At 33.3% G+C, this 26,757-nt stretch overlaps 1 protein-coding gene across 1 annotated transcript in view; it reads right to left on the bottom strand.

Annotated features, from left to right (window-relative positions):
• Positions 1-24,575, bottom strand: part of LOC123697205 (spectrin beta chain) — a 49,474-nt gene extending 24,899 nt beyond the window's left edge. The window contains exons 1-8 of the mRNA XM_045643629.1: positions 24,298-24,575; positions 4,866-5,037; positions 2,409-2,560; positions 1,920-2,093; positions 1,452-1,740; positions 1,051-1,222; positions 587-715; positions 19-231 (exon numbers count right to left, since the gene is read on the bottom strand). Of these exons, the coding sequence (XP_045499585.1) occupies positions 19-231; positions 587-715; positions 1,051-1,222; positions 1,452-1,740; positions 1,920-2,093; positions 2,409-2,560; positions 4,866-5,001 (1,265 nt within the window). The 5' untranslated portion in view covers positions 5,002-5,037; positions 24,298-24,575. The remainder of the gene's footprint in view (positions 1-18; positions 232-586; positions 716-1,050; positions 1,223-1,451; positions 1,741-1,919; positions 2,094-2,408; positions 2,561-4,865; positions 5,038-24,297) is intronic.
• Positions 24,576-26,757: the final 2,182 nt, after the last annotated feature.

Here is a 26,757-nt window from a genome sequence, read left to right as displayed (position 1 = left end):
TTTTAATTTCTCATATACCTAGCAGCCAATTGCTCCAGTTTCTCCTGTCTAATCAGCTCTTCCCGCAGCGCCAATTCCCTCTCATGCTCCGCCTTCTCCAGCCTCTCCCAGGCTCTATTGATGTCGTGTATCATGCGTCCCTCGCGGGGAGTGTAGGGCTTCTGGTTCGCCGCACGCATGCGGGATTGCAGCGTGAATAGAAGCACTTCGAGGTTGCCTTTTTCTACGAACCTGAAAGAAAATATAATGTTAATAATAATTTTTGTTATATCATTATAGTGTGTGTTTGATTCCGTGATTCATTGCTGTTGATTTTACATAAAAGATCGTAAATTTTGTAATTGAACACAATATGTAGTTGGGAAATAGAACATTAATATTCATTATTTATCCATCTTCCAAAGAGAAGTTGTTATGATTTTCAAACGTTCCTTGATATACATTAATACATTAATAATTATATAAAGAAGCAACTATTTTTCAATAGATTTATATTTACACAAAAACGTTTACCTACGTTTGAAATATATTTATGTATTGACTTATACTGGATCTTATAAAAATATGAAAATAAAGTTCAACTCACTTAGGCGGTTTCTCAACAGTGCGATAGTTGGCAAACTGTATCAGTTGTTGTCTCACACCTTCCAGGGAATTCGCGAACGTGCGGTCACCGAGCGCTTCGATGGTACGCTCGATCCATTGCAGCAGATCACTGAAATATACGACAACAATATTGAAAATTAATTTTACATTTAATACAACTTTTAAAAATAATATAGGTATGTTTCCGCATAAATTGACGCCAATCACCTATTTTTCGTGAAATGCTAACATTTTATAATTATTAAATCGTAGCACTATTACACGACTTCTTGGCTTCTAGAAAATATTTATTTGTCTTCCTTTTTTAGATAAAAACATGCTAAATCCGACGTAATGGTGACATAGATATTTTCCTTCAATAAAATAACCTATTTACACGAATAAAAAAAACAAAAATATAAAATTTTATACAACAGGAAAATAATTTTAACGTAACAAACTCACCTAGTCAAAGTTTCGTACTCGTGCATCATCTTCTCATTCTCCATAGCGATACCGACAACCTTGCCGATCCTCTTTCCTTGCACTGTTTCTTGCTTCATCTTGCTAAAGTAGTGATAGTATGTCACTACGTAGGTAATGATGGACTTCTCGTCTGGGTGGTCGACGGCGATATCTGTAAAAAGAAACAGTCTAAAGTGTCTATTTCCAAGTAAAAATTATAGAAAAGTTTACAAAAATTTATTTCTTGTCTGTTTCTTAGGATATTGCCTGTTTGAATATTGAGTTCTAAATTTAAATTCTACATATCTATGAAGTGGACAATAACACCATCGGAAGTAATAATTTTGTTATTTTGTTACAAAATAAATATTCAATACGAATGATATTAATCCCATGGTTACCTTCAGCATCCAACAGTTTAGTAAGTCCGAGTTTCTCCTCAGCAACATTGAAGGCGTTATTCAAGTTATGCATCGGATTGCTTCTGTGCAGTTTCTCAAACTGTATGAGGTCTGGTCTGTGCTTGTGTATGATAGCGTTGAACGCCAAACCATCGCGCCAGGAAGTTGTGAAGTTGCGCACATTCACGTTGTTGTATCCGGCCGTCTTCATTTGACACCATAATAGGAGCGCATCCTTGGCAGATTTTGTCTCTTTGTTATCTGTCTCTTCTATTGTAATGTCTTGAATCTGTGGATATTATATTATTATATGTGTATTGTTCTGGTCTGTTTATTACACAAATTAGTTCAAAACATTTATGTTTCACAATCATAAAAAATAATAATTAAAATTAAATGATTGACAATTTCCTTATTGCAAACCGATTCTTTCTGTAAAAATAAATTTGTAAGGTGACATATTCATACCTGGAATCGCAAAATGATAGTCCATATGAGACCCAGGTTGAGCCTCGGGTTTCCGTCTACGATGTCGTGGGATCCCATGTTCTCGAGATGCACTCGCTGCTCGCGCAGAAACTGTAGCGCCTTGTCCACGTTCTCCAAGCAGTGGATACGCATTTTGCCTTTTGTTGGACGAGGCTGGAATAAGAAAGGGTGATATTATCTATTGGTATTATTTCTTATTTCAAGCCGAACTGTTTCTTATTTCTTCTTTTACTTCTTTTCGAATAAGATAGCTTCTGCCAACCAACAAACATTGGTATATAATTATTATTTCGATAAACACAGATAGTTTCAACAGATTTTATTAAAAAAAAACTACGTAATTACTTAAACGATTAGTTCAATGGATAATATTAAGTTTTGCTTATAACTAGGTAAATTTTTCTTGGGTTTAAAAAAGCCTATAGTGAATATGTATAATGTATTCGATAAATAACTAAATATACTTACCAATCTCTCCCCTGATAGTACTTCCAGCAGTTTGATGAGCATCTTTCCGTCCCGCATATCCACGTAGAGGTCGCCGATGCGGCAACCCACTCGCACCAAGTGTGAGTTCACCCATTTTTGAAACGTCTTCTTTTGTACGCTCTCTCGTTCGTCTGGAATGTACGTATTGAACTTACAATGGTGATACATAAAGACAACATAAAGAAAGAGCAGCTTGCCCAAAAAACGAAGGATGTTACAAAATAAGTATAGAAGAGATTTGGAAAGCGAAAACAACTTTGACCTTCCGTTTTGAACAAAAGTAAACATAATTATGGTGCAATAGAAATAACAGTAAATGTTAACACATTAACCGCCAGTGGGGCAGGCCGCGGCGAGGGCACCGGAGTTTCCTCCTTGGACACCCGTCCGGATCAGCCAGCGACATCGCAGTAACTCACTGCAGGATTGAGTTCAGTAAGCGATATGTGAAACACAAGAAGATCGAATGTCCCCCACGAGCGGAACTGGAGCGAAGTAAGCTTATGTAGCAATGTACCAAGTCGTAAATATATAATATTTCTTATATTTTACATATCACAAAATCACTGCTCCCTATGAGGAATACTAGAAACACCACTGTTGACACAGTATTCGACAAGACCATTGATAATAGTTATAAACATAGCCTTCCGAAAAAGGACATCACATTTCACGTTCACTATCAACTACACCATTTGCAAACAACCTTGACCAAGAACACGGCATCGCGTCACTAAAACGAGCACTTTTACGAACCTCTGAGTTCAATCACAACTTTATCATAGTACAACTCCAATCCGGGCACTTCTATGTCGACACCTCTCTTGATGAGATCGTAGCACTCCGTCGATGTCATATCACTAGCACGGACTGATCACTAAGCTCGTGGTTCGAGACGAAAGACCGGTAACAATTAGAGCGACAAAATCTAACCAGCTACTGAGTAAGGATATTCGATACGCACGCTTCAGATGTCGTCAACTACGGGGTAATGAACTACATAGAATCCTTATTGTATTTGTCTATTGTTGCACTAAAGATTCAAATTCTCCGCGAGGTTATCAGCTCTTGATCGTGATTGGCGACGGTATCAAAGTAAACTATGATTTATCTACCCGATAGAACTATTGATTTCAATACGTCATAGTAGATTTTGAGTACGAACAGTTTATTTTAAAGTATTTATTCGAATTATTTTTGACGCACGCTTGCGTTTTCGAGTATGTTCACTCATGGTAGAGCATAGATAACAAACTACAGGCGATCTTATCAAGTATCTTTTCAGTTACTGATAAAACTTCGCTTCGTACGGTATAAAAGTATAAACATAAATTCAAACTAACCAAAAGTTCAGCATACGTGTATTATAGGGAAAAAGGAAATCGCTCCATGCTCGATGATAAGCTGCATTGGCATTGGCTAATTATTATATTTGATGAGTTGTGATGTCTTTAAAGTTTAAAATTAATTATTATGGTCGTCATGAAGTAAAATGCGTGTATTATTGTATAACACCGTAACGAGTATTGCAGTATAATTTTCCCACTACACAATGAATATAATACACGGCTGTAATCGAACTCTTTATCAGTCGCCTACATTGGCTACCAGCCGTATCATTATCAACATTTCTTTATCATAATAGGATATCGAAACTATGTTAAGAAATATATTTAAACAAAACATAATGCTGTTAAGCAATTTGTGGTATGAGAGGCGATTTTAGATCTTTTATATCTGCCTATAAACAAGATGGAGTCGAATAAGAATTCAAAATAGATATTTTATAAAACTTTAGATATTACATTTAAAACATGCATATTGCACAATGCACAGTTCTGAAAAATCAAAATAAAAGCAACTTCTTAAATTTCATTGCAGGTATTAGATATCAAAATCTTTATTTTGAAAGAGCAATTAAGAAATATGCATGTTATACGCATAAGATTTTTATTATTATGTATTTGATTTAATGTAAAACGTATGTTCTTACTTTTAAGTAGAAATTATTTAGGCCAAACTATCCATAAAATGAACTCGTAACTTTGTAACTCTCACACTAAACCCAGTTTTATTATTTTTTTATTAGAACTCGCTTAGCCTCACTTCCTTGTCGCATAAGTCGTGCATCTGTCGTTTTATATTATAACCTGTCCATCTGTTTTAATCCTTAATTTATAGCAGTTTCTACGCGAACAGAGATTTGAATAGTTTCCTATTTTATAAAAAGAATCAACAATTAGAGGATTATAATCTTACTAGAAGACGACTAGTAAGTACATAATGGAAATGAAAATGAAAGTAAAATTCGTATAGATTTAATGCAACATTTAGAAAAAAAACTACCTATCATCAGTAATTAAAACTATAAATGTTTCCCAAAGCCCGACCCTTAGATATTATTTTATAAAAGCTAAAAATTTTAAAAGCAATCACCTGCAAGCGCCTTGATGCGCGATCGTTCGAAAAGCCTCGACGACGAGTTGCCGCCATCGTACTCGATCTCATCGATGATCTCCTGGCCGTGGCCCACGGACGGGTCCCAGCGGGACACCGAGATGTCGGTCGTCATGGCGACCTAGTGCACCTCACCGCGCCACAATCACTTCTGGAAACAAACGGGTGCAATATTAGCATGTGTTTACATTACACATTGAAAGAGCATGCATTTGGGTCACGCGCGCGTGCTCTCGCAGAAAATCGACATTTCAGCGCAGCATGGTTCATGTTTTCACATTTCATTTGACTAGTATACTGTATATGGTGGACCGACCCTTTTCGTTACTAAATAAACAATTCAGAAATCTATTATAGAGATTGAAAGTACAAAAGTTTAAGTAGGTATCTATAGTGGAAACTATTTTATGGGGGTAGGAATTTTGGAAAGATTGACGAGCGTCAACAAATAACAAATAGTCGATCAAGTAGTTCACTAGAAATTTTTAATTGTGTATTATAATGTCATGTAAAGTATCTATTAATTAATTATTATCAAACCAAGTTCAATCATGGCTACAGCAAGTAGGTACCTACAATATTTTGCACTGTTCCAATATTTACCGGCGACTACTGATAAACCAAATACTAAATAGATAACACCAATTGCACAAAATCGATAATTTTGCAATGCAAATCATAAATTAGCTGGTTCAACTTGTACAAATTCCAAAATTATCGCATTAATAAATCATCCTAGTAAATTATTTAAGGTAAGGTATAGTATTACCGAAATATTATTCAACATATTTAAATACATACGTTTATACCTACATATTTAAATATGCAACTTATAATACTTAGATCCACAATAAAAAAATCACTTAAAATGTTCACTCACATTCGATATTTTTAGATCGTTCAAAAGAAGTTCTTGTTACAAAGTCATATCGAAACTGCATACAACTACATATTTTTGTTATACTGATGAGTGATGACGTCACCTCGATAAGATTAGATAGGTGCTGGTTGTTGAAGACTTATCGCATGTAATTACTGGTTCCTAACAAAACAGTACAATGTTAGTACATATTTAAACCGAACTTTTAAAGGTATTTTACGAATTATCCATCCTTTCTTCTAAAGGAGTTTACATACAGTTTCACTTATCCTAGACGTATATTCGTGCAACTTAGGATGCTGTTGTTAGTAATATTTATTTGCGACTATGAGGTGTTATGTACATTTCAAGTTTCTAAATTTGAATAATTTGCAAACGCAGCTATGAACACCTATTGTTGTTAGCTAGCGGGTTGATTGTTATGGTCTGTTTCAGCTTAATTGTTTATTAGTACTGTTTTTCATAGAGAGCATAATGATTTAAAACATTTTTTTATTTGCACAAAACTTTTCCGAATTAAAAATAAACAACTTCATTATCAAAGACTTTGAGGAGTTTTTTCTTTAGTGTCCCACCTTGAGGAGGACGTTCAGAAAACTAAGGGGTCAGCATATTTTATTTTATTATGATTCTTCTAATTAGTAGGTACCTAGGTATATCGAATGTAAACAAAGAAGAAACTAAATATTACTTATTAACTCAGAAACATTTCTACGTTCTTACGTGAAATACAAAAATATTTGTGTTCTTATTTAAAAATAGGAATTTTTTTTTTTTGAAAACCACCATATTCAGCCAATTTCTTATAATTACAAAATATATAATTAAAAGAAACAAACCGTAGATACCATAAACTTTAGATTATATTAATTGTACCAAATAAAATCTCGATTCCCTCCAGCTAGATAGTAGACACATTTAATCATAAATCAGGTCTATAAATACATAAAGGTTCGTCGGTGAGTCAGTCCGCTACGATTTGGTCGAATCACGCGAATTGCTATAACCCCAACAGTTTACTCGTCTCTGACCTTCTTCGACAATAGTTCCACTTTTTGAACTGACCGACCGTAAATGTCCCTCGATATCCACTTATTTGGTAGGTACCTATAATTTATCTTCTAACGATTACGTCATTTATTGGTTTTAGCATCCAAATAGTTTCATAATGTTAGTAAAAGCATGAGATACGACTGTTTATCAATCTTGTCCATTTGTTGCTGTGTAAACAATTTATAATTATGATCATGCAAATCATTTCCATTTTCAAGTCTTATAATAATAGACGGGATAATTCTAGATATGACTTAATCCTTAGCTTTTTACTGTGTGACTAATGTGTGAAACTAACATATTCAATTCTCACAATAAAATGAATACGATGTCTCAATATTATCGCATGAGAAATCACGTTGGCAAAAAGTGCCAGTTTATTAAAAAATATGACTTCTCACTATTTGGGAAATAACAATCATAAAATATTTTATATTGGAGACATATTATTACAAAAACGAAAGTACATCCAATGAACAATCCCAAATATTCATGTTCTACATTTTCTTCAAGTTCTAAGTTTTTTAGCGCAGCTCTCGATATATATTATTCATATGATGTAACTGTACTACGCGTGTAAGTCTATTACCATTATAAGATTATAATGAGTAACTAACGATGACTCACGCTAATAGGTATAAATAACTCATCCTTATTAAAGACAAGATTGAGTAAATAAAAAACAGAATATACTTACCTATAGGTAGCTAGGTACTTTATCTTTAAGTTTGATAATACATTTACGAATTTTTGTTAACATAAAGACTATATAACAAAAATTTGAGCACCTATCTTGTGTTAACAATGTAGTATTATTAATTTTTTAAACTTCTTAAGATCGTCGTGATGGAAAGTATCGAACCAAGTGATTGTGTGGCGAGGTCAATGGCCTTAGCAGGCAGACATGGCGTCGTCGATACCATGGTGGTTCCATTTACTATCATTAATAAACCACGAATATAAGCACAAAGCACTAATGCATTTATAATTTTTCTCTGATTGTGACATAAATTCGTAGAAGTCATTTAAATACCTGATTTTATGCAAAGCGGTTGCTGCATTGCAGATAAATAAGACCGTACAAAAAAGTGATTCAATTAAATATTTAACAACCTAGGTACTTAAATTAAAATTCTTCTGGCAACAAAATGAAATGTAAAAGTGATATTTAAATTCCTAGCAATTGTCGTGTCTTATAAATGTTAATTAGTAATTAGGTACTAAAAATATTGCTATACTTTAAATTTCCTTCAAGTAGGTAACTAAGATTTCATGATCAACTACCTAATAACTCAAAATTTGAACGCAACACTAAAATCAATTTATAAATATATGTACATACATAATGTAAATAGTAAATACGTAAAACCCCCAACTAAGGTTGGCAAGGAGAAAGAAGCTTTTCGCTGAAGTAAGTTATACTTGTTATTACGCAGACACGTGTGCATGTAAGGATTCACTTAATAACTTCCCCTAACCCTTATTTTGCAGACCTTTTACGTGTATGAGGAGTTTTCTTTCAAGCCTTTTGTAAAACCTGTATAATTTTAATTAAATAAACGATAGCATAAATCCGTACATCTATATTCTAAAACATATTATGTAGTGTCGTAGTATGTATCTGATATATATGACGTGATGCCGTCAACCTATCATGTTTTGCTTGATGTTTTGCGATTAAACGTCAAAATAGACAAATTATTTATAAATAACTTTTTGTACCTATGACTACTAATTATTGCTCACGGTGGTATTTTATCTTTACTTGAGTACAAATTATTAGTTCATGGCTTCATGCGGACATTGCCATAGCGTGTTAAAAATTATTTATGCCTAAATGCTATTGAAATACAAAAGCACTAAATCTAGACAAGAGTCCTGCCGCCTGCGGCACGTGATACTACTGTTCACCTCCGCACCGCCCCCTCGTTCAAATGAGTAGACGTCACGCTACCTCCATTAAGAGGGGCCCATGATAAAGCCGAGTGTCGCTACACAAGTACAAAACACCGCATAGCAAATGACATAATATGCACCGCGTCCATGCAACTCTGACATTTATCGACAATGGCATTAAGTTTATAATAGCGAGCATCCCCGCAATAGATCCACCAGGAGACAAGTCATTCCGGTTCGAAAGACGGATGTCCTGATTCCGGTGACTACAAGCACTATCTAGGCTAGACTGTGTTGAAGATTGATCACTGGCCCATTACAGTTAACGACTTCGATAATTATAATGCAATTATGAAAAACATAGGTATCTAGTTTCATAAGTTTAGGAAAATAACCATATTCAGAATTGTAACTAATAGAACCACTTCTTAAGATAAAGCTGATATAGCATAACAGCATGCAACGTATTAGATAATACCCACTCAAATAACTGGTCCGTAGAATACGACCACAGACACACTCACATCATTATGTATTCTGAACATAGTAGGTATATACGATCTACTAAGCGAAAAATAACGTACGACCATGTAGAATTGTTTTCATTTCACGTTTACTTTTAAGTGCGAAAGAAGTACAGCTACTTCACCGATATTCATAGCATTTAATTCAAGTATCGAATTGAAGCTGTATTCCGTTATATTACAATACATTTTGTTTTGTTACAACAGTGAAACGCATAGTTTCATGTCTCTTCATCCTACGAGAACGTAAACTTTGTAATTTTAGACGATGCATTCATATCCATTTAAGCAAATGAATGCAAGGACTATAACAAGGTCTTACTCATATTTTTATACCGTGAAGATATTGGTTTGGAGATATTAACTATAAATCAATTTTCATTTACATTGAAAGAAAATCTGCATGCACAGTTACAAGTTCAGATACTGGTGGTTACAACCGTTACGATCTAGAAAAACAAAGACCGGGCAACAACAATCGTCTGAACACCGACAACCAGTCATTAGCATGTGCGTATTGCATATAAAAGCGCAGGAAATGATGCGATTTTAATCACGATCACGGAAGTGTGAAAGCTTTTAAATCTATGGGATAGAGTTTATTTTGAGTGCTCTCGACTAACTGTTCATAGTTTAGTTTATTCAAGCCCCGTCACAGAACGCCGCGTGCCACGAAATTCCTACGTTTTAACCGTACTCGCTAGAGCTTTTGTTTTGTTTGTTTGTTTCCATAATCAGCCTGCAGCTATTATGCTACGGGAGCACAATTTGCAAGACATTCTTTTGTAATGGATTTTTAACAGTATCGTCGGTTTCCGGCGTCTAGACACATTGTTACCTCACCAAGAGCTTTAAGTTTTGGATTACATTTTCGCTTCTCAAGTTTGCTTGTCTATAAAATTAATAATAAACTAACAAAACATCAATTGAACAGTCGTCACGATTTCAGCTTCCTATGCGCTATGTTGTGTACGTTCAGTGTTGACACCGGTCAGCTCTAAATATAGAGTCATTAGCTCAGAACTACTGGACCAGATTTAATGTCACGAATACCATGCGAGCAATCGAAATATTGTTTCTATACAAACATTTGTAATAGCTGCGTTCGTGAAATATGAGATTAAACAAACTATCAGTGGTATGGAATTAGCAAGCGACCCGACAGACAGGTACCTACTTCCCATGTCGGAGTGCGGACGGATCCATTAACCCAAATATAGACCGCGCCCGAAGCCTTGTGTGGCTTTACTGCCATACAATCCGTCTCTATTCCACCTGCTTTATTAACCTTGCATTAGTGAGAGATAACTAAAAAGCAGCGCGTCATAGTACCGGTCATCACTCTTACCGAATACCGTGTCATGAAGGCATGTTACCGAACTTATTATATTTAATGTTATCACGAACGACATGGAAATAAAAGATTATGTTAACTAGACTGTGTAAGTTTTATTTTATTCTACTTGCAAGTTAATATATTAAATAACAAGTAACTATATGCTGCTATTGTAGTAAATACGCAACAAAGTATAACAAAACCTTGGTGTAGTTTCCGATGCAAACAGTGCGTTAAACATTGCACTGACGCTGCGCTCCCCTCTGACAGGAACCATGACCATGTGTTATAAATAATTGTTATAAACATAACAGCGGCCGAAACGTGATGATTAACAGAAGCAAAAGGTATCGGATTGTAGCGACTTACTAATCATTTGCCTTTTGATTAGTTATTCTAGCTACATTAAAGCAAACATTAGTTTATAATAGATTATTATTTAATATCAATAAGAATTTATAGTTCACCCAAAATAGTCAAAAATGCCGGGGAGACAAATTTAGGAGGAGGCGCAGGGAACCTCATAAGAGTCATACAATTTTCACATCTTGATAATCATCTTACTTTTGGCTGACGTGATGTTATTTTTCCGTCCGTATGACCTAAAGCCATTATTTTTAAATTCACGTGGGTACATTCGGTGCGAATTACTTAAACAAGACCAATGAATCCAATTCAGACTTTGATTATCAAAACAAGCATACTAAATAATGACGACATAACGGAGAGTGATTGTCATAATTTAATTTAGTTTTCTATTGACGTCTGTATTGTTTGATGTTATGTTCATCAGCAGTATCTCATTGTTAATCACATGAAGGAAATAATATAAAAGCAAATATTATCACTGTCACAAGTCAGAACCATGCATTCGATTCGTCCAAACCACCTTCACATTGATAAGATTACGATGCCAACGAACGATCGCGTTCCGAAATAGTTGTCCCAAAATAGACGGGGACGTCATCTATGTACCAACTTATAATTTAAAATTATCCCATTGTTTGTCATTCAATTCCCATTCCGTCACTGTTATTACGGTTGCACCATCATAGCTGCGAGTTGAGAGTCAATGAGATTGCGCGTGGGTGTCGGCACTGAACTCTACTAGAGCAGGATGAGTCTAATTTGTTGCCAACCACGTATACCTCTATAGGGAGGCTAGTTAATGGCGCCCAGCGGAGGTCATTTTATACCGCTACATGAAGTCAGTGCCGAGAATTATCTATTTCGTACTTTATTTACATGCCTATCAGAAACATTACAATGCAATGTTATATCACTTTTATCACACATTACATTAATTATATGAATGTCAAAAGATTATAATTCGAAAGTATCAGTTAACACGATAGTAACTACACATCGGAGATCCTACCTAATGAAAGATACCTTACAAGTGTCACAGATGGGTCGTGTTCCCAATTTTTGGTTATTTTCTTCCCTACCAAGAAAGTCACAATTTATTTTTATTTTCATCGTTCATTTCATGTGTGGGTTCAATACTTTCAAGGAATACAATATGTAAAACAGAAAATAAAGTTGTCAGAAAATTCGTGCTGAGATAGATGTTGAGGAAATTTCAAGTATGTGTTATAAATTCTAACGGAACTGTTCATGCGGAGCAAATCATTTTACCATTATTGAGAAAATCTGTCAAATGAAGCGTAAAAACGTACGCAATAACAGTCACTTGTTGTCTATTAAAAACACTCTAGTTTAGGGCTAAGATTTGTAAGTCCGGTTGGCATTGTGGCGAGTAATGATAATGGTATGACATAAGCAGGTTGACGTCATCGGGCGTTGTCAGCCTGTACAGTATACAGCCACGAAGGCCGGCTCTGTTTGCAAGTCTGACCGGTTTTTTGTTTTTTCAGAGTGCACTTCGGCAAGAGGCTGCGAATGTAGCACACGATGTGTAACCACTCTATCGCAACTAAGTTCACATGCAATAAACTTTGGATACGCAGCGGCGTAGGAGAGTTACTTTCATTTGATTGTACGCGTTAACGGGACTTTGTCGTTAAGAATCGATTACCGGTCTTTAAAATATTGTTAACAGGTAATAAATTTCCAAATTAAAATTGTTTACATTGATAACTTTACGTACTCGACTGAAAATAGGTAAAACTTTTCCATTTACATACATACCTTTTACCCTTAACACTCTTTCCTTCGTCCATGATCAATGATCATGCTAAAAGACAAAAAAATAAAATGTTACATTACTCCACTCCTGGTTTAGTCATTTCTGATGTGAAACTTGGCAGTGGTCCCTTATTCCAAGGGTTATTAAATCCAATTTTTCTTCAGTGCACACAAGAGCCACGCCCCATGCAAGATCTGTGCCTCGATGCGGCGATGACGCTATACCTTATTTAGGTCAATATAACTCGTGCCCATAAAAAATATAAAATTGCTGAAGTTGATGTTTTAACAAGTTGGCTTGGTGCTCGCTAATAAGGTTCTTTTTTGAACGGTAAATAAAGATGAAGTGGTGAAAACAAGGCAAGGGTACCATAACATTGCTAATAAGAACATAGGTACCTACGCAGTAAAGATGAAAACAAGCTAATTGTATCTCCAACGGAAATAGCCAATAAATTGACTTAAAAGTATTCTTAAATTCAGGATTTACAAAAAATAAGACCAGTAGTATCAGAAATGCTTAGATTGTTGGTTTAATGTTAATTTAAAGACAATTCGAACGACAAGAACAATGGAACAAAAAATATAGCTCAAATAAATGATTTCATGGTAATGGTTCTGGAAAGTCAGCGAGAAATCAGATCCAATTTCAGCGATACTAGGAATTAATCAATCATTTAACACATTGAAGATACACATGTTACTCGCATATTGAATTACCAACAAATCAGACAGTTAGGTATCTGTACAAAACACACTAATGTTACTGATAATGATAATGAAAAAATATAACATAATAATAGTAGTTAAATAATGTAGTTAAATATGTACATTTAAAGTTTGTGGTTTTACGAAGGCATGTCTGTTAAAAAACGAGAAGCAAATCAAATATTCTCCATTTATGTAGGTTCGAGACATTCTAATCATCCGCCCTTGATGAGTGAAACTTAAAATAACTTCATTAGGCTTTAATTATTAGCGCTCAGAATGTTCAAAGCGAATTCCAACGTGTACGCAAGTTAATCTTTTAATTGCAAGTACCGATAGCATGGAAAAATAGGTTATTGTGCGACAACGGTCCGTGTCAATAACGAGGTATGAATTATTCACCAGGCTAGACAGTACAGGGAAATGCATTGCAACAAAGGCATCCATAACATAATGATAATCCGTAGATAACGAGCACTGTTTAATATTTTTCATACAACTAAAATAATAAATAATACAATAAAATTTAAAAACTATTTTTCATACAACGACAATAGTTATTCACTACAAATTATACGTAAACAGCCTTGGTTGTATGTACCCTTGACCGATGACCCATACATTTGACTTTCGCTTACTAAAACAACTGTTGAGATATTGTGTTTCGTACATTGTATTGTATATCACATATTAACATTAGAACATTAATATAATTTTTAACTTCGATTATAAGTAAAAATTTGCAACGCAGCTATGAGAGACTATTAATTCACCCAATGATTTCACCAGTAATTTTTCAATGATTATAATAATTATTCATACTATACATTCATCGTCATGCCATGTCCAGAAAGTACATGGTAGGTAAATATCGTGGTATCATTCTCATATTTTAGTTTAATTAACAATTAACATTTTTATGATGTAAAAGGTCGTTAATTTCTAATGCACATACTGTTTACGCAATCCAGCCATTAAAAAGTAAACATCTACCTAACTGAAAAAAAAGGATTTAAAAAAATTATTAGAAAATTTGGGTCTGATTGTTTATAGCATAGGCACATATCACAAGTTAGACAAAAATCTTTTTAAACGTTCTTATAATAAAAATTATATGAAATAAGCTATAGAACCCCATCATTCACGTTCGATATTTATTACATCGCATCGTAACGAAACAAAAACGAGGTGAACTGAGTACGTTACTAATGATTCCTACTTACGTAACAGTAAGTTAGAGACAAAACAACCACATCAAGACACCAGAAGAACGGCTTGATTGCCACAATTGCGAACCAACAACCGACAAATTGTTCTGTCAAATTGAATGCTGCATTCTAGTACAGACTTGAATCATGGGCTTCATTATAAGAGATAAGCGTCTCCAATCATATTACATAGTAACAAGTTATTGAAATAACGATGAAATTACTTGTCCAACTTCGAATGAAAATCAGGACAAATAAACGAAGATTAAGAAAACAACTCACTCGTGTAATTAAGAGAATTAACGGACCAGTTAAATGATTATTACCAGTGTTCTGATTACAGACTAGCACGAAAACACTAAAAGTTTTAGTATTAATACGAAAAATACTGCTGCACTGCAAATAAAATCTATTTAATTTAAGACATATTAATAGCAATGTTTGCATGCAAATGGATATTTTAATTTTTAAAAGGATGAGTTAATCATTCACAAATAAAACGAATTATTATCAAGCATTGCCTTAGAAAATTGCCTTAGAATCACCTTACAGTATTGGTCTAAACTCTAAGGACACTGTTCAAAGAATTGACATTGATTTTGGATAGCAATAAAGAGTAGCTAATGTTATGAAATAACATTCCACAATGTGATACCTAAATATTATGTTTTTTTCAGACTAGCTACATTATTAACTAATTTCAAAGACAAGTAAAATAGTCTAGCCGATTTCATAAGTTCCATAAGACTGTATACACGATGTCATAACAGGTACATTTTAGGTACATATTCCGAATTATCAATATTTGATAATAATGATAATACCGTGCAGAAAGAGCCCATATTGTATACAGAAAGCGGTAGTTACGTGAGCTAGCGACTGCAAGACATGAACTGGATTCGAGTTCATTGACTCTTATAGAGCAGGATTCAGGAATCGACCATCGGAATATTAAATTTTATTCCGTACGGTCCAATAGTCTTCGTATGCCTTTTGTGGCAACCGGTGCATATTATGTTATAGTTAATAGGTACTTACTAAATATTGTACTATTATTCATTGATAGAAGCTAATTAATTGCATATTAAAGTTATGTCTAATGACCTATGTATTTATATATGTAAATTTATAAGGTCATAAATTTTGTTGCACAAAATAGATGATTCGTTAACATAACACTCGAGTACCTGTAATATTGGTAATATGAGCAAAGGTCAACCAATAGAGACGGCAGAATAAAAGGTTGCCTACAATACGTAAGGCATCACAGATCACTGCCTTCAACAATATTCTCTACCTACCTACACTCACCGGCACGGAATCTTGGCCACTTACAAATTTGCCGATAAAAAATGTTTGAAGTGCTTTTCACGATTTTTTTGTATACAGATATGTAACATATTATTTCTTTAATTTTATGTCAAGAAATCATTAAGTTTGAGAATAATCTTTTACCACTTTTTAAGAGTTAGTCGAAATTTGTGATTTGTGCGGTTAAGCCGAAGTTACGAATTGTTCGTTTTAAACTTTTTTCGATATCGGTTATGCTGTTTTAAGATATTGTTATTGTTGTGCTGTAGTCAATGATCATAACAAACAATAAAAAATGCCGTTAGCATCCCAACAGCCTGCACAGGCCATCACAATATTAGACCAAAGACTGCCACAACATAAAGTACCTAATGTACAGTAAGTACGACGTTCAGCTATGCACTATGCATGGAAAAGATAGCAGGAGACTGGCAGCTACACGTGCAGACCAGGAAGTGGAAACGTGAGGTGCACATCAGCTCGAGAAGACCGGTTTATTGGTCAAGAGATACTCAGAAATGGCTTTCTGAAAGTTTTTGACATACGCCACCGGCTCCAAAACACCAGGACAATAAATTTGGGTGAGCAATCAGTGAGAAGACTAATGAAGGAAGTTAATTTGAATGTTTGCAGACCAGCACGCCGTACAGAACTCCTCAGAAATCACAGAGAAGCAGGTCTTCGTTTTGCGCGAGAACATGAAAACTGGACCCACAGCCAGTGCGCTCGTGTGGTGTTCACAGATGAGTGACGAGGCACTTTACGAGCTTCTGATAGCCAAGAGTCAGTATAGCAGAGACGATAAGAGAGGTTTTCATCCATCACCACAACTCAAACGGTGATTTTCCATGGAGAGTCAATAATGGTATAGGGAGGTATAAGTTTGGATGCTCGTGTGGTGTTATTTATCGTAAGTAATGACTTAAATTTGATCAGGTACGTCGAGGAAATTCTCCAAAAACATGTTCAGCCCTATAACAGGTTTATCAGTGAAGAAAGATTGCTACTAATACACTTTAACGCACGTCCGCATGTCGTACGAAGCGTATAAGAGTACCTTCAAGTGGTTATTATTGAAAAATTGGAGTGGCCAGCTCGTAGCTCGGATCTTAATCCAATAGAACACATCTGGAACATGCTTAAAAGAAACATAAAATTCGATTCCAACCCACCACCAATGTAAGATGAGCTTAGTATGCCAGAAAGGATGTAAGCAGTGATTCAGGCAAGAGAAGGAAACACCCAGTAATAAAAGATTGAATTTTTTTTATGGAAACGCTTTTTTCTAATTTTTGTGATTTTTTAAAGAAATCATTTAAAATTCACAGGAAAAGCGTAAATTCTTGTTTAATTCATATCTACGCTGTAGAACTTCTTATAAACTTCCAATTATTACTAAAAGTTTGTAAACACATTACATTAACTAGTGTTGATTAAATTTTTATTGAATTTTGTAGTAGAAAAGAAATAGTGTAATTTTTCGCAGAAATTTGAAGTGGCCAAGATTCCGTGCCGGTGAGTGTATATCAATAGCAACTCAATGTAGGTCATGTCTGCATGGAAACAAAACAACTTTAACGATTACAGTCTTAGAAAAGGATTAGAAACACGGACTTCAATTATTGCACTCTACTTACTTACATATTATTATCGGCTACCATAAAATATAAAGACGTTAACTCTAGACGTCATAACAGAAATATGGCTTCTTTCTGTCGATCATTAGCTTGTCTGTACTATTTCCGACACATCATACATTTTATTTTGGTAACCTAATAATTTAAAAATGATTACGCCGGGTGCTTTGGTTTAACCATCACTTAATTAATAATACAAACTATATCCTTAAATTAAGTGCTATGAAAATCATTCAACGACATAATACTACATAATTACAATGAAAGAAAATGACATTTTTAGTACATAGCACAAGAATGCGTACTTCGAAGTTTAGGCTTTCTCCACTCATGACCCTTTTGTTAGCGTAATTATCGTGCCGGGTTACTCAACCGTGAAAGGGCCACGGATGTTGGCCGTTCAAATTTCAAATTGACTACAGTGAAGCATTGTTCAAAGTACCGCATTTCTATGGCGGTAATAACTTTCGACAAAAATCAACAGCACTCAACAGTGCCCAAAAGTAAATTGTTCTTTTGTTTTTATGAGAAGAAATGTAGAGCTAATTGAAATTTATTTATATTATTTCAATTTTAGTAATAGCTTTATTGCGAAAATGCATTCATCAATACACATTGCTCTTCTTCCTTTCTTTCGCCATAGTTATATTAAGAATATTAGATAGATAATTCATAGTCCTATATTTAAACCTGATATTCCATCTTCGGTATTCCATGCGTCTGGCTATCCCAAAACTATATTTAACCATCTGTGAAAAGTATATTTAGACAAATAACACCAGTCGAAGGTTTGCGATTATACAATAACCATTTCAGTATAAAAATTGCAAAATAATCTGTTTCTTTTTTGCATGATCATCTATGGCAGATCAGACATGATTTTAACAATTTTCCTTATTTTCAAAATTCGCTACTATCAAACCGGCATTTATAGTCGAAACACTTGATATTCGTACTGATTATATCAGAATCGATTCAAGAACAAATAACATTTTATTATGTCAGTGATCGGGGTCGATTAATGGGTCAAATATGAGAAGAGCGATAATTTTACAGCCCAAATGATATGATTCACAATTCACATATGTACATCGTGTTTATTTAAATTATACAAGCATTATCGAGTACTATCTCATTCAAGGACAAACACAGTTACTTCAAGTTTTAAATGCATTACAAAATAGCTTGGTAACAAACGTACCTATGTTCAGAAGAAACAGAACATTTACAAGCATGTAAATCAATCATACACACAAATCTCAATGAGATATTACTCATCTCAAGAAGGTTATGAAATCCATCAAATAAGAATACCTCAGACGTCATAATGCTAATTTGTAGCAAAGTGTACATTGTAAATACTGCTAAACATTTTATAATAACTATTCAATTGTTTACGAAATAGATAAACGATTTAGATAAACTTTTGTAGTTGTGTTATATTTTAGTGATTATTTACATTATTTTATATTTTTTACTGTAATATCGGGAGAGTTCATCATGGCATCCTTCGTTTTTTTTATTATAAAACAACAAGCCTTATAAGTTTCCAACCGAACAAGTTCCCATAACATTAAAACCATCATGATTAAAAAATTGACTTAACAGTTAAATATTTGTAATCGGTGGACAAAAAACATGAGGTAACTTATGCAGTTGGAACGAAGCTTGTTGCATCGTTTTACAGGTTCCAATACGCCAAATTTGGGAATACAACTTAAAAGCTGGTTGGGCAAGATATCCAACGAAACGGATAAAATATTTGTCAACTTATATTTGCATCTATACATTGAATAAAATTGTAGGTAATCTCGCAACTGTGTATAGTTATACAGAAAAATATTACGTCCTTGTCGCAATTGCCATCTGCGTTCACATTATTGTATGACATCACTGCGACAAAATCGGCACAGACCATCTTAATTCTTAACCCTAAAATCTACATCTTTAAATTGTTTGATGAATATCTTGCAGTTACTTATAAAACTAATGACATCATACGAACGTCGAGAGTTCGAGACGCTAAGATCGATTTTAAATAAGAACATCGTTTAAATTTCAGTATTATTGTAATTTGTAGCGTAAGAAAACATAACCCAGCATCTCCGCAATCGCGTCTCTAGTCGGTTGAAACGGACGCCAAAAATAAAAGTACAAAGTGTTAATGTTAGATATAAACATTATTGAGAGGCGTTCGTGCGTTTCGCCGTGGGAGAAGACTAGAATAGTTAGTGAATGATATTCGATGTTTTGTACTCTACCTACTACTCATCCGCCTATTGTGTTTTTTGTTGTAAAACATAAATATTATGGACAATACAAGAATGAAGGAAATATAATAAGAAAAGTGGGGAGAAGTCAGATACTAGACACAAAGTGATAACGCACAAGGTCGCAGGTCGCAGATGTGCATGTTATGACACATAAATTAGGAAGTTGCAAAGAATGCTATTGAAAAAAAAGAGCACTTTTTATAGTGGCATGCACAGGAAACGAAACTTGGCCTAAAACATCGCTGGAAAAACTACAAACGCTCTTTCATATTTTAAATACCTCCGAACATTCGCAGCAAATGTCTTATTACAATGATAAATAATAAATATAAAGAACTCTTATGTAACTGATAAGAAGGTACTTTGATCTTGCTACACATCTAATGGAATTTAAATGCTTAGTGCATGTCTCCCACTTAATTATGGCAGCGTCAACAGCCGTCCTCGGATCATATCTATTAACCTCATAATTATTCTCCGGAATTTAAGGCTAGACATAAAGTGAGGTGAAACGAAAATCCGATTTGTCTGTCTAGACCCGTCCGCGCCTGCTCCCTATACCTAAATTCCCAGTTTTCTAGGTCACCTGGGCGTGGAGAAAAAATCTAGCCTGATATTTTATAATATTCAATTTAGGAAGCCTTGATTTATTAAAGTTAATCATTAGTTTTTCTGAAACAGTTAATGATTGATTCCACGTAGTCCAAAAAATGGTTTTCCAGTACCGATATTCAGGTTTCTTATTAGAAAAGCTTGCTGTTTTAATAAGTCATTCTAGTATTGTTCAGTATTGTCCAGAACCAGGGAATTTCTAGTTGTTATATAAAAAAAATTAAGAAAAATATAAAAAGATTAAGAAAAATTTTCAAACAAGCCATCCTCCCAATTAACGCAGAAACGACACGTCAAACTATCGATTTACGAGACGAGCGTTACAAAAATGAAAGAGAACAATGCGGTATCTCGAACCTACCTTCAGAAGCGGGGACTATCTCATGTCAAATCCAAAACACAAATTCACTGCACTGTATTTTGGGGTATTATATGATACGCGAGCGACGCACAAGAGCGGACACAGCAATCCGTTGTACAGTACTGGCGCTATTGATCGAGCAGCGAACTCCCGGCGCCGGCCGACCGCATATCCCTATTGCACGCACGCCTACCCCGCCCCCCACCCGGCCATTCCACCCCTGTTATAAACTCGTACACCCTCGGTCATATTTTGAAACGTCCGTTACGGAATACATCGCGAATCTGCCAAACAATATGAGACTCACATAATGTTGTTTGGAAGAAAGTATCTTCCTGTCAAAACAGCGCTATTTTACACCTCCACATCCTTGGTAAATAGTGAAAAATAATGGCAGCATTTTCCTTATTTTTAATACAATTTATTGTATGGATTTAAAATGTAATTATAGAATTTTATTAAATTTCATAAAATTATCTATTGAAGCAGTAATATTTCAGGCTGACAAGGCATTGATTCTCTAGCAAAAACAATATTTTTAAATATGTAATATTTGAAAATATTGTTATCGAGCAAAATAAGTAAGTTCTAAAAATAAAGGCTTGAATGATTTAAATTATAATAACTAGTGGGAGGTCTTATTCATCTCTACATTAATTATGCATGCCACAATAGTAAACCTATGCATTATGCAAACAACCGATAAATCCTTGAAATAGTTAATAACTATCAATCTATACTGGACATTCTTTAGGGAATATTTACTTATTCACCCTGTTAGCTAATTAATATGATATGTACTTATTTATTACCAAAATTAATAGACTATGGGATCCACAAAGATTTTCTCATATTTATAACCCCATTCGATTGATCCACATTTCTAAATTTTTTTCATAGAAATTCTCTGGTTATTATAAATGTGTTAAAGGATGGCTATACATTTTCAAATTAAACTTTCTCTACATTCCATTATAAGAAGTAAGTATTTTTAATATTTACAGCATCAGCTGACAGACAGGTTTTTGTTTATTTGGCTTCTTTACCCATGATTCACCTTGTACTTAAAACTAGCTTTCCGCCTGCGGCTTCGCCCGCGTTTCCAAGAAAAACCCGCATAGTTCCCGTTCCCGTGGTATTTCCTGGATAAAACCTAGCCTTAATATTACTCATGGATAATGTAGCTTTCGAATGGTGAAAGATTTTTTAAAATCGGTCCAGAAGTTTATGAGCCTATTCATTACAATCAAACAAACAAAGTTTTCCTCCTTATAATATTAGTGTAGATGTAGATGTGCCATTTTTAAATAGTCATCTTACTACCAAACTAAATAAAAAAATTTCACAAAATATTTATTCTAGACAATTTCTTATTCCTATAACCCTAAAATAGGGAGGGAGATTAAACTTTTAATAATACAATGTATATTCTATACCAATATTATAAAGTTAGTAAAAAAGTTTATTTGATTGATAATTGATAGCCCATTTGAATGAGTCAGGAACTGCTATTTGCTAATTGAAAAATTCTTGAGATGGTTTCATTTATAGACAAAGTTTAATCTACAATAAAGGAGAATATCAATGAAAATGATGCAAAACTGGGAAAAATTTAACTGCAGCCGCACAATTATGTCAGGTAAAACATTATTATCTAAGAATTACCGATACCAACATTATTCAAGGATATAAAAGTAGTATTTACAAATCCCAAATACATATGACGAGTCAATGACATCATTCCCACTAGCCTTTAGCCTTGTTACAATTGGCACTTTACTTTAAAGCAATTTCTTTGGTTGATGTCATATTAGAGGTGAATATAATATTAGCGTAATATTAATTAATTGCTCCATTAATTACATTCATTAATAATAATGTAATCTATAATTTAGCAGATTACAATTATATTGTAAATTATAATGATTAGGATTACCTTTATATTCAGGCATTAATGACTGGCCTAGAAGCTTATTTGTGAGATTAGGTTTAAAACTTCTAGGCAGGCATTAAACAAATAAATTAATAAAAAATATTATGAGGGTAGTTTTGTGAGTGAGGTGAGTTTTTTTCCTTTTTCTCTTAGTTTCAACTGTTCAAATTTCTATTAACAACAAATATAAAATAAATATTTATGAACTGCTCACTCAAGCAAAAGATTTGATATTCTTAATAATTTCTGGTTCTGCACAAAGATGTGATTATCAAGACGAGTCAAGAATATTTTTTTAATTAAGATTTAAAAATTTACTACCAATCCCCATGATTGATGTCAAATGAAGTTTTTATATGATTATTCATGTCAAGATTTGGTAAGAAGAGGAAATAATATCAATTTATAAGACTTACATGGTTTCCAACTTATATGTTGTAAGGTATGTTTTAGTGTTAACTATTCCCAAACAAATTTATTTGTACTTCTATACATATAATAAAACTGTAGAAGGGTCAATTCTGTACATTGAAAATATTGAAAAAATAAATAGCAGGGGGTGTTACTGGATCGATACCAAACCCAAAAATGTGATAAAATAAAATTTTGTCTGTCTGTCTGTCTGTATGTGAAGGCATCACGTAAAAACTAACGGTTCGGTTTCGATGAAACTTGGTATAATTATACCTTATTATCCTGGGCATAAAATAGGATACTTTTTATCCCGGAAAAATACGTAGAAAAAAATAAATCTTAATTTTTCTTAATTTATCCGCGCGGACGGAGTCGCGGGCGGAAGCTAGTATTACATAAATTGTTTTTGTTCATTCATTCTATTTATATAGATGCACATAATCATCAGACCTTGCACAGCAATTGAATGTGAGGTGTGCGGCCTTAGCACATAGCAACCTGATAGTCACAGCTCATTCAACATACTATAGGATCAAATTATATGTATTACATTATACAAATTAGTAAATATGTAAACTTACTAATTAATTCTATTATAGATATTATATTTAATTTTCGATTCTTCTCGTTAGAAGCGATATTTCGAATAGGTGGTTGTAAAAAGGTAGGTAACTACTTATAAATAGGCACTTGTATGTTTTCATGCACAAAAATGTTTGCAAGATGAGTTGATTTTTTAAACGTAAAAATTTCTTATTGGTTTTGATAAGATAAAAATAAAACTTAAATAAATATATACTTTCTTTAACATTATGCAATCTGTTACGGGTGTGGACTTGAGTTACTAATTATCAAACAGTTGATAAAATATTTTGCTTGGCGATAAATATTACAAGTTGTTGCCTATTGAAATACAATTAAATATGTTATTTACCTTCATACCTACGTATATTGTAGATTTCCACTTTTTGTTTGATTAAGTATTCGATTTGAAAAAATAATTGGGGGCACCTACATCGAAACGTTCATAAACAAAATAAGTTTTAGATTGTATTTATCTACCAGATCTGTGATAAAAAATATAATATAAGTTTAGGCTATTATTATTTAATCATACCTGCAAAACTAATCCAGGAATGTTTTCCTCGGGTTTATGTACCTAGTTCTTCAGTTCACACAAATACCGCTACCACTTTCAGGCTTACTCAGAAACCCAAGTCAAACTTTACACCAATAACTAATAGTTTTTTTGCCGGTTTTATCTTTTTTATGCATAACCCAATCACTTAAAAATATATCAATACGTTATTATTCACTTTTCACATACAAATCTTTCTAAATATCATCCGTGAATACGAGTACGAACACGGCATCGAGGGCAAGGCGAAAGACCGTCGCGAACGGCGAAGCATCACCTTACCGCCCATATCATAGATTAAGTAAATTGTAGATAATGCATGCGTTAACAAAGATTAATATTTAGTACTTTATATTTTCTACTTTGTGTCAACAGAAAGCTTTATGTTATCCCTAACCTTTGATCAGTTTGTGTATATAATATCCTAAAAGTAAATAATTATCTAAGATATGCCTTAATATTTTTTAAATACAGATTAAAAGTTAAGGTTGAAAAGTGAAAAACAATCCTTAAAATAGGCCCATAAAGATAATCTACCTATGTCTTGCATTGTTACTAGTTTATTTCCTTAATTGTGAAAATATTGAATATTATTATTAACTATTAACTATAATAATAGTTGCTCAAATAATAAATTGAATTTTTCAAATAAAAAATTTATAAGAAGTAAGAAACAAAACATACTATGCGGATTGAATAAAAAGTAAATCTTAAAAATTTATTATTAAAAGCTTAGAGTATATATTACAATAGTATAGAGCGAGTGTATTGCACAAATTGCATAGTGCGCATCGTAGGCAGATGAGCTATAGATACTATATAGATGTGTGTGTGACAAATAGGGATGGGTAGATATCAATTGCGTGTTAAACTATCGATAAGTTATGTAAATAAATATGTATCATAAGTAAATTTTATGTTCAATAAGTTATTAAAGGAAAAAATATGTGAATAAAGTATAAATATGTAATTTTAAATTTGTTTACCAACTGAATAAAGTTTGTTTATTCCATTTGAATATTAAATATTATATAAGAAATTTTCTTGTATTAATTATAAGTACTTTAAAAAAATATGTTTGATTGGAATATAAGAAAAACGTGAGTACTTTTTAAATAATAAAGTTAATAAAATAAAGGATCGGGTTTAGTGCTATTTATTAATAATAAATCAAACAATAATAATAATGTTTGAAAAATGGTAAAAAATATTAAGGAATAATTAATAATTTAAAATGATAATATAATAAATAATATTAATAATTTCTTTATTAAATTTTATCCATTCTACTATCAAAATCTTCAAAATCAATTTAGCGGTTCAGAAAATATATCGTAACATTACATACTTTACATTTACACTATAATACATTCGCATTCATAATTTAGAAAGTGTATCGTACAAAACACACCACAAATTTATTTATAATACATTTTTAAAAGAGTTTTAATTTTAAAGTTAAATAAATAATTTGTTAAAATATAGTTCTTCTAGTAAACTTTCGAGTACAGCGTTGGTCAGGTCACATCACTACGATCACGTGGCGGCAGTGAGGCGCGCGAGCGAGCCTGCGCGTGTCCGCCTCCCACCTACTCTTCACCCCCGCGATGCTAGATTTATTTTCATAAAATTATGTATAACAATCGACTTACTGATGAAATGTGATAGTGGATTTCAATTTTGTGTATTTTCTAGTATCGTTTTTGCAAGATAGAACTGCACATTTCACCACTTTTATTCGTAAATATGAAAAAAATCCAGAGCAACGCACTTCGTGAGCACTCAACCACGACTGCGAGCGCTCGCGGCGGGAGCGTCGTGTTGTTCCCACCTGTGCCTACTGTTCCCACTTGGTTGTTCGCACTCTATAGATAGTATATATACTCTAAGATTAAAAGAGAAAACGTTTATGTAATTGGAGTTTCATTTTAAAGGTAATTTCATTTTTTTTAATCTTTGACCAAGATGATGTCATGCACCGGCATAGAATTTTTTAGGCAAAAACATAAACCAAGAGAGTCTATGGTTCACAGCTATGGTTATAATATAAAATTAAACTTGCTAACCAATTTACCAAGTGGAAGTACGCAATCCAGTACCTATTTATTATTAATTTAGAAAAATAAATTAAACTTATATGGAATTAATTTTTAATTTGATTTATAATAAATAAATCATAAGTTTGTTAATCTATGTCGTTTCATTATTAATTTATATACTCTGTTTTTTAGTTCTATTCTAAAGCCATAGATGGCGTCAAACGAAATAAGATTTTTTCTGTGATTTTTTCGCATACAGCAACTTGAAATGACTAATATTTTATAAACATGAATAAAGTAATATGTTAGAACTCGTTAAAGTTTTTACAAATTATTAAAATTATTATGTGAATTAATTTAAAGTTTATTTCCTCATAGCTAGCGCCATCTAGAATGCATT

This window comes from Colias croceus, chromosome 14 (genome assembly GCF_905220415.1).
Source record: "Colias croceus chromosome 14, ilColCroc2.1".
Lineage (NCBI taxonomy): Eukaryota > Metazoa > Arthropoda > Insecta > Lepidoptera > Pieridae > Colias > Colias croceus.
The sequence above is the reverse complement of the archived record's forward strand: the minus strand, read 5'-3'. Positions and strand labels throughout refer to the sequence as shown.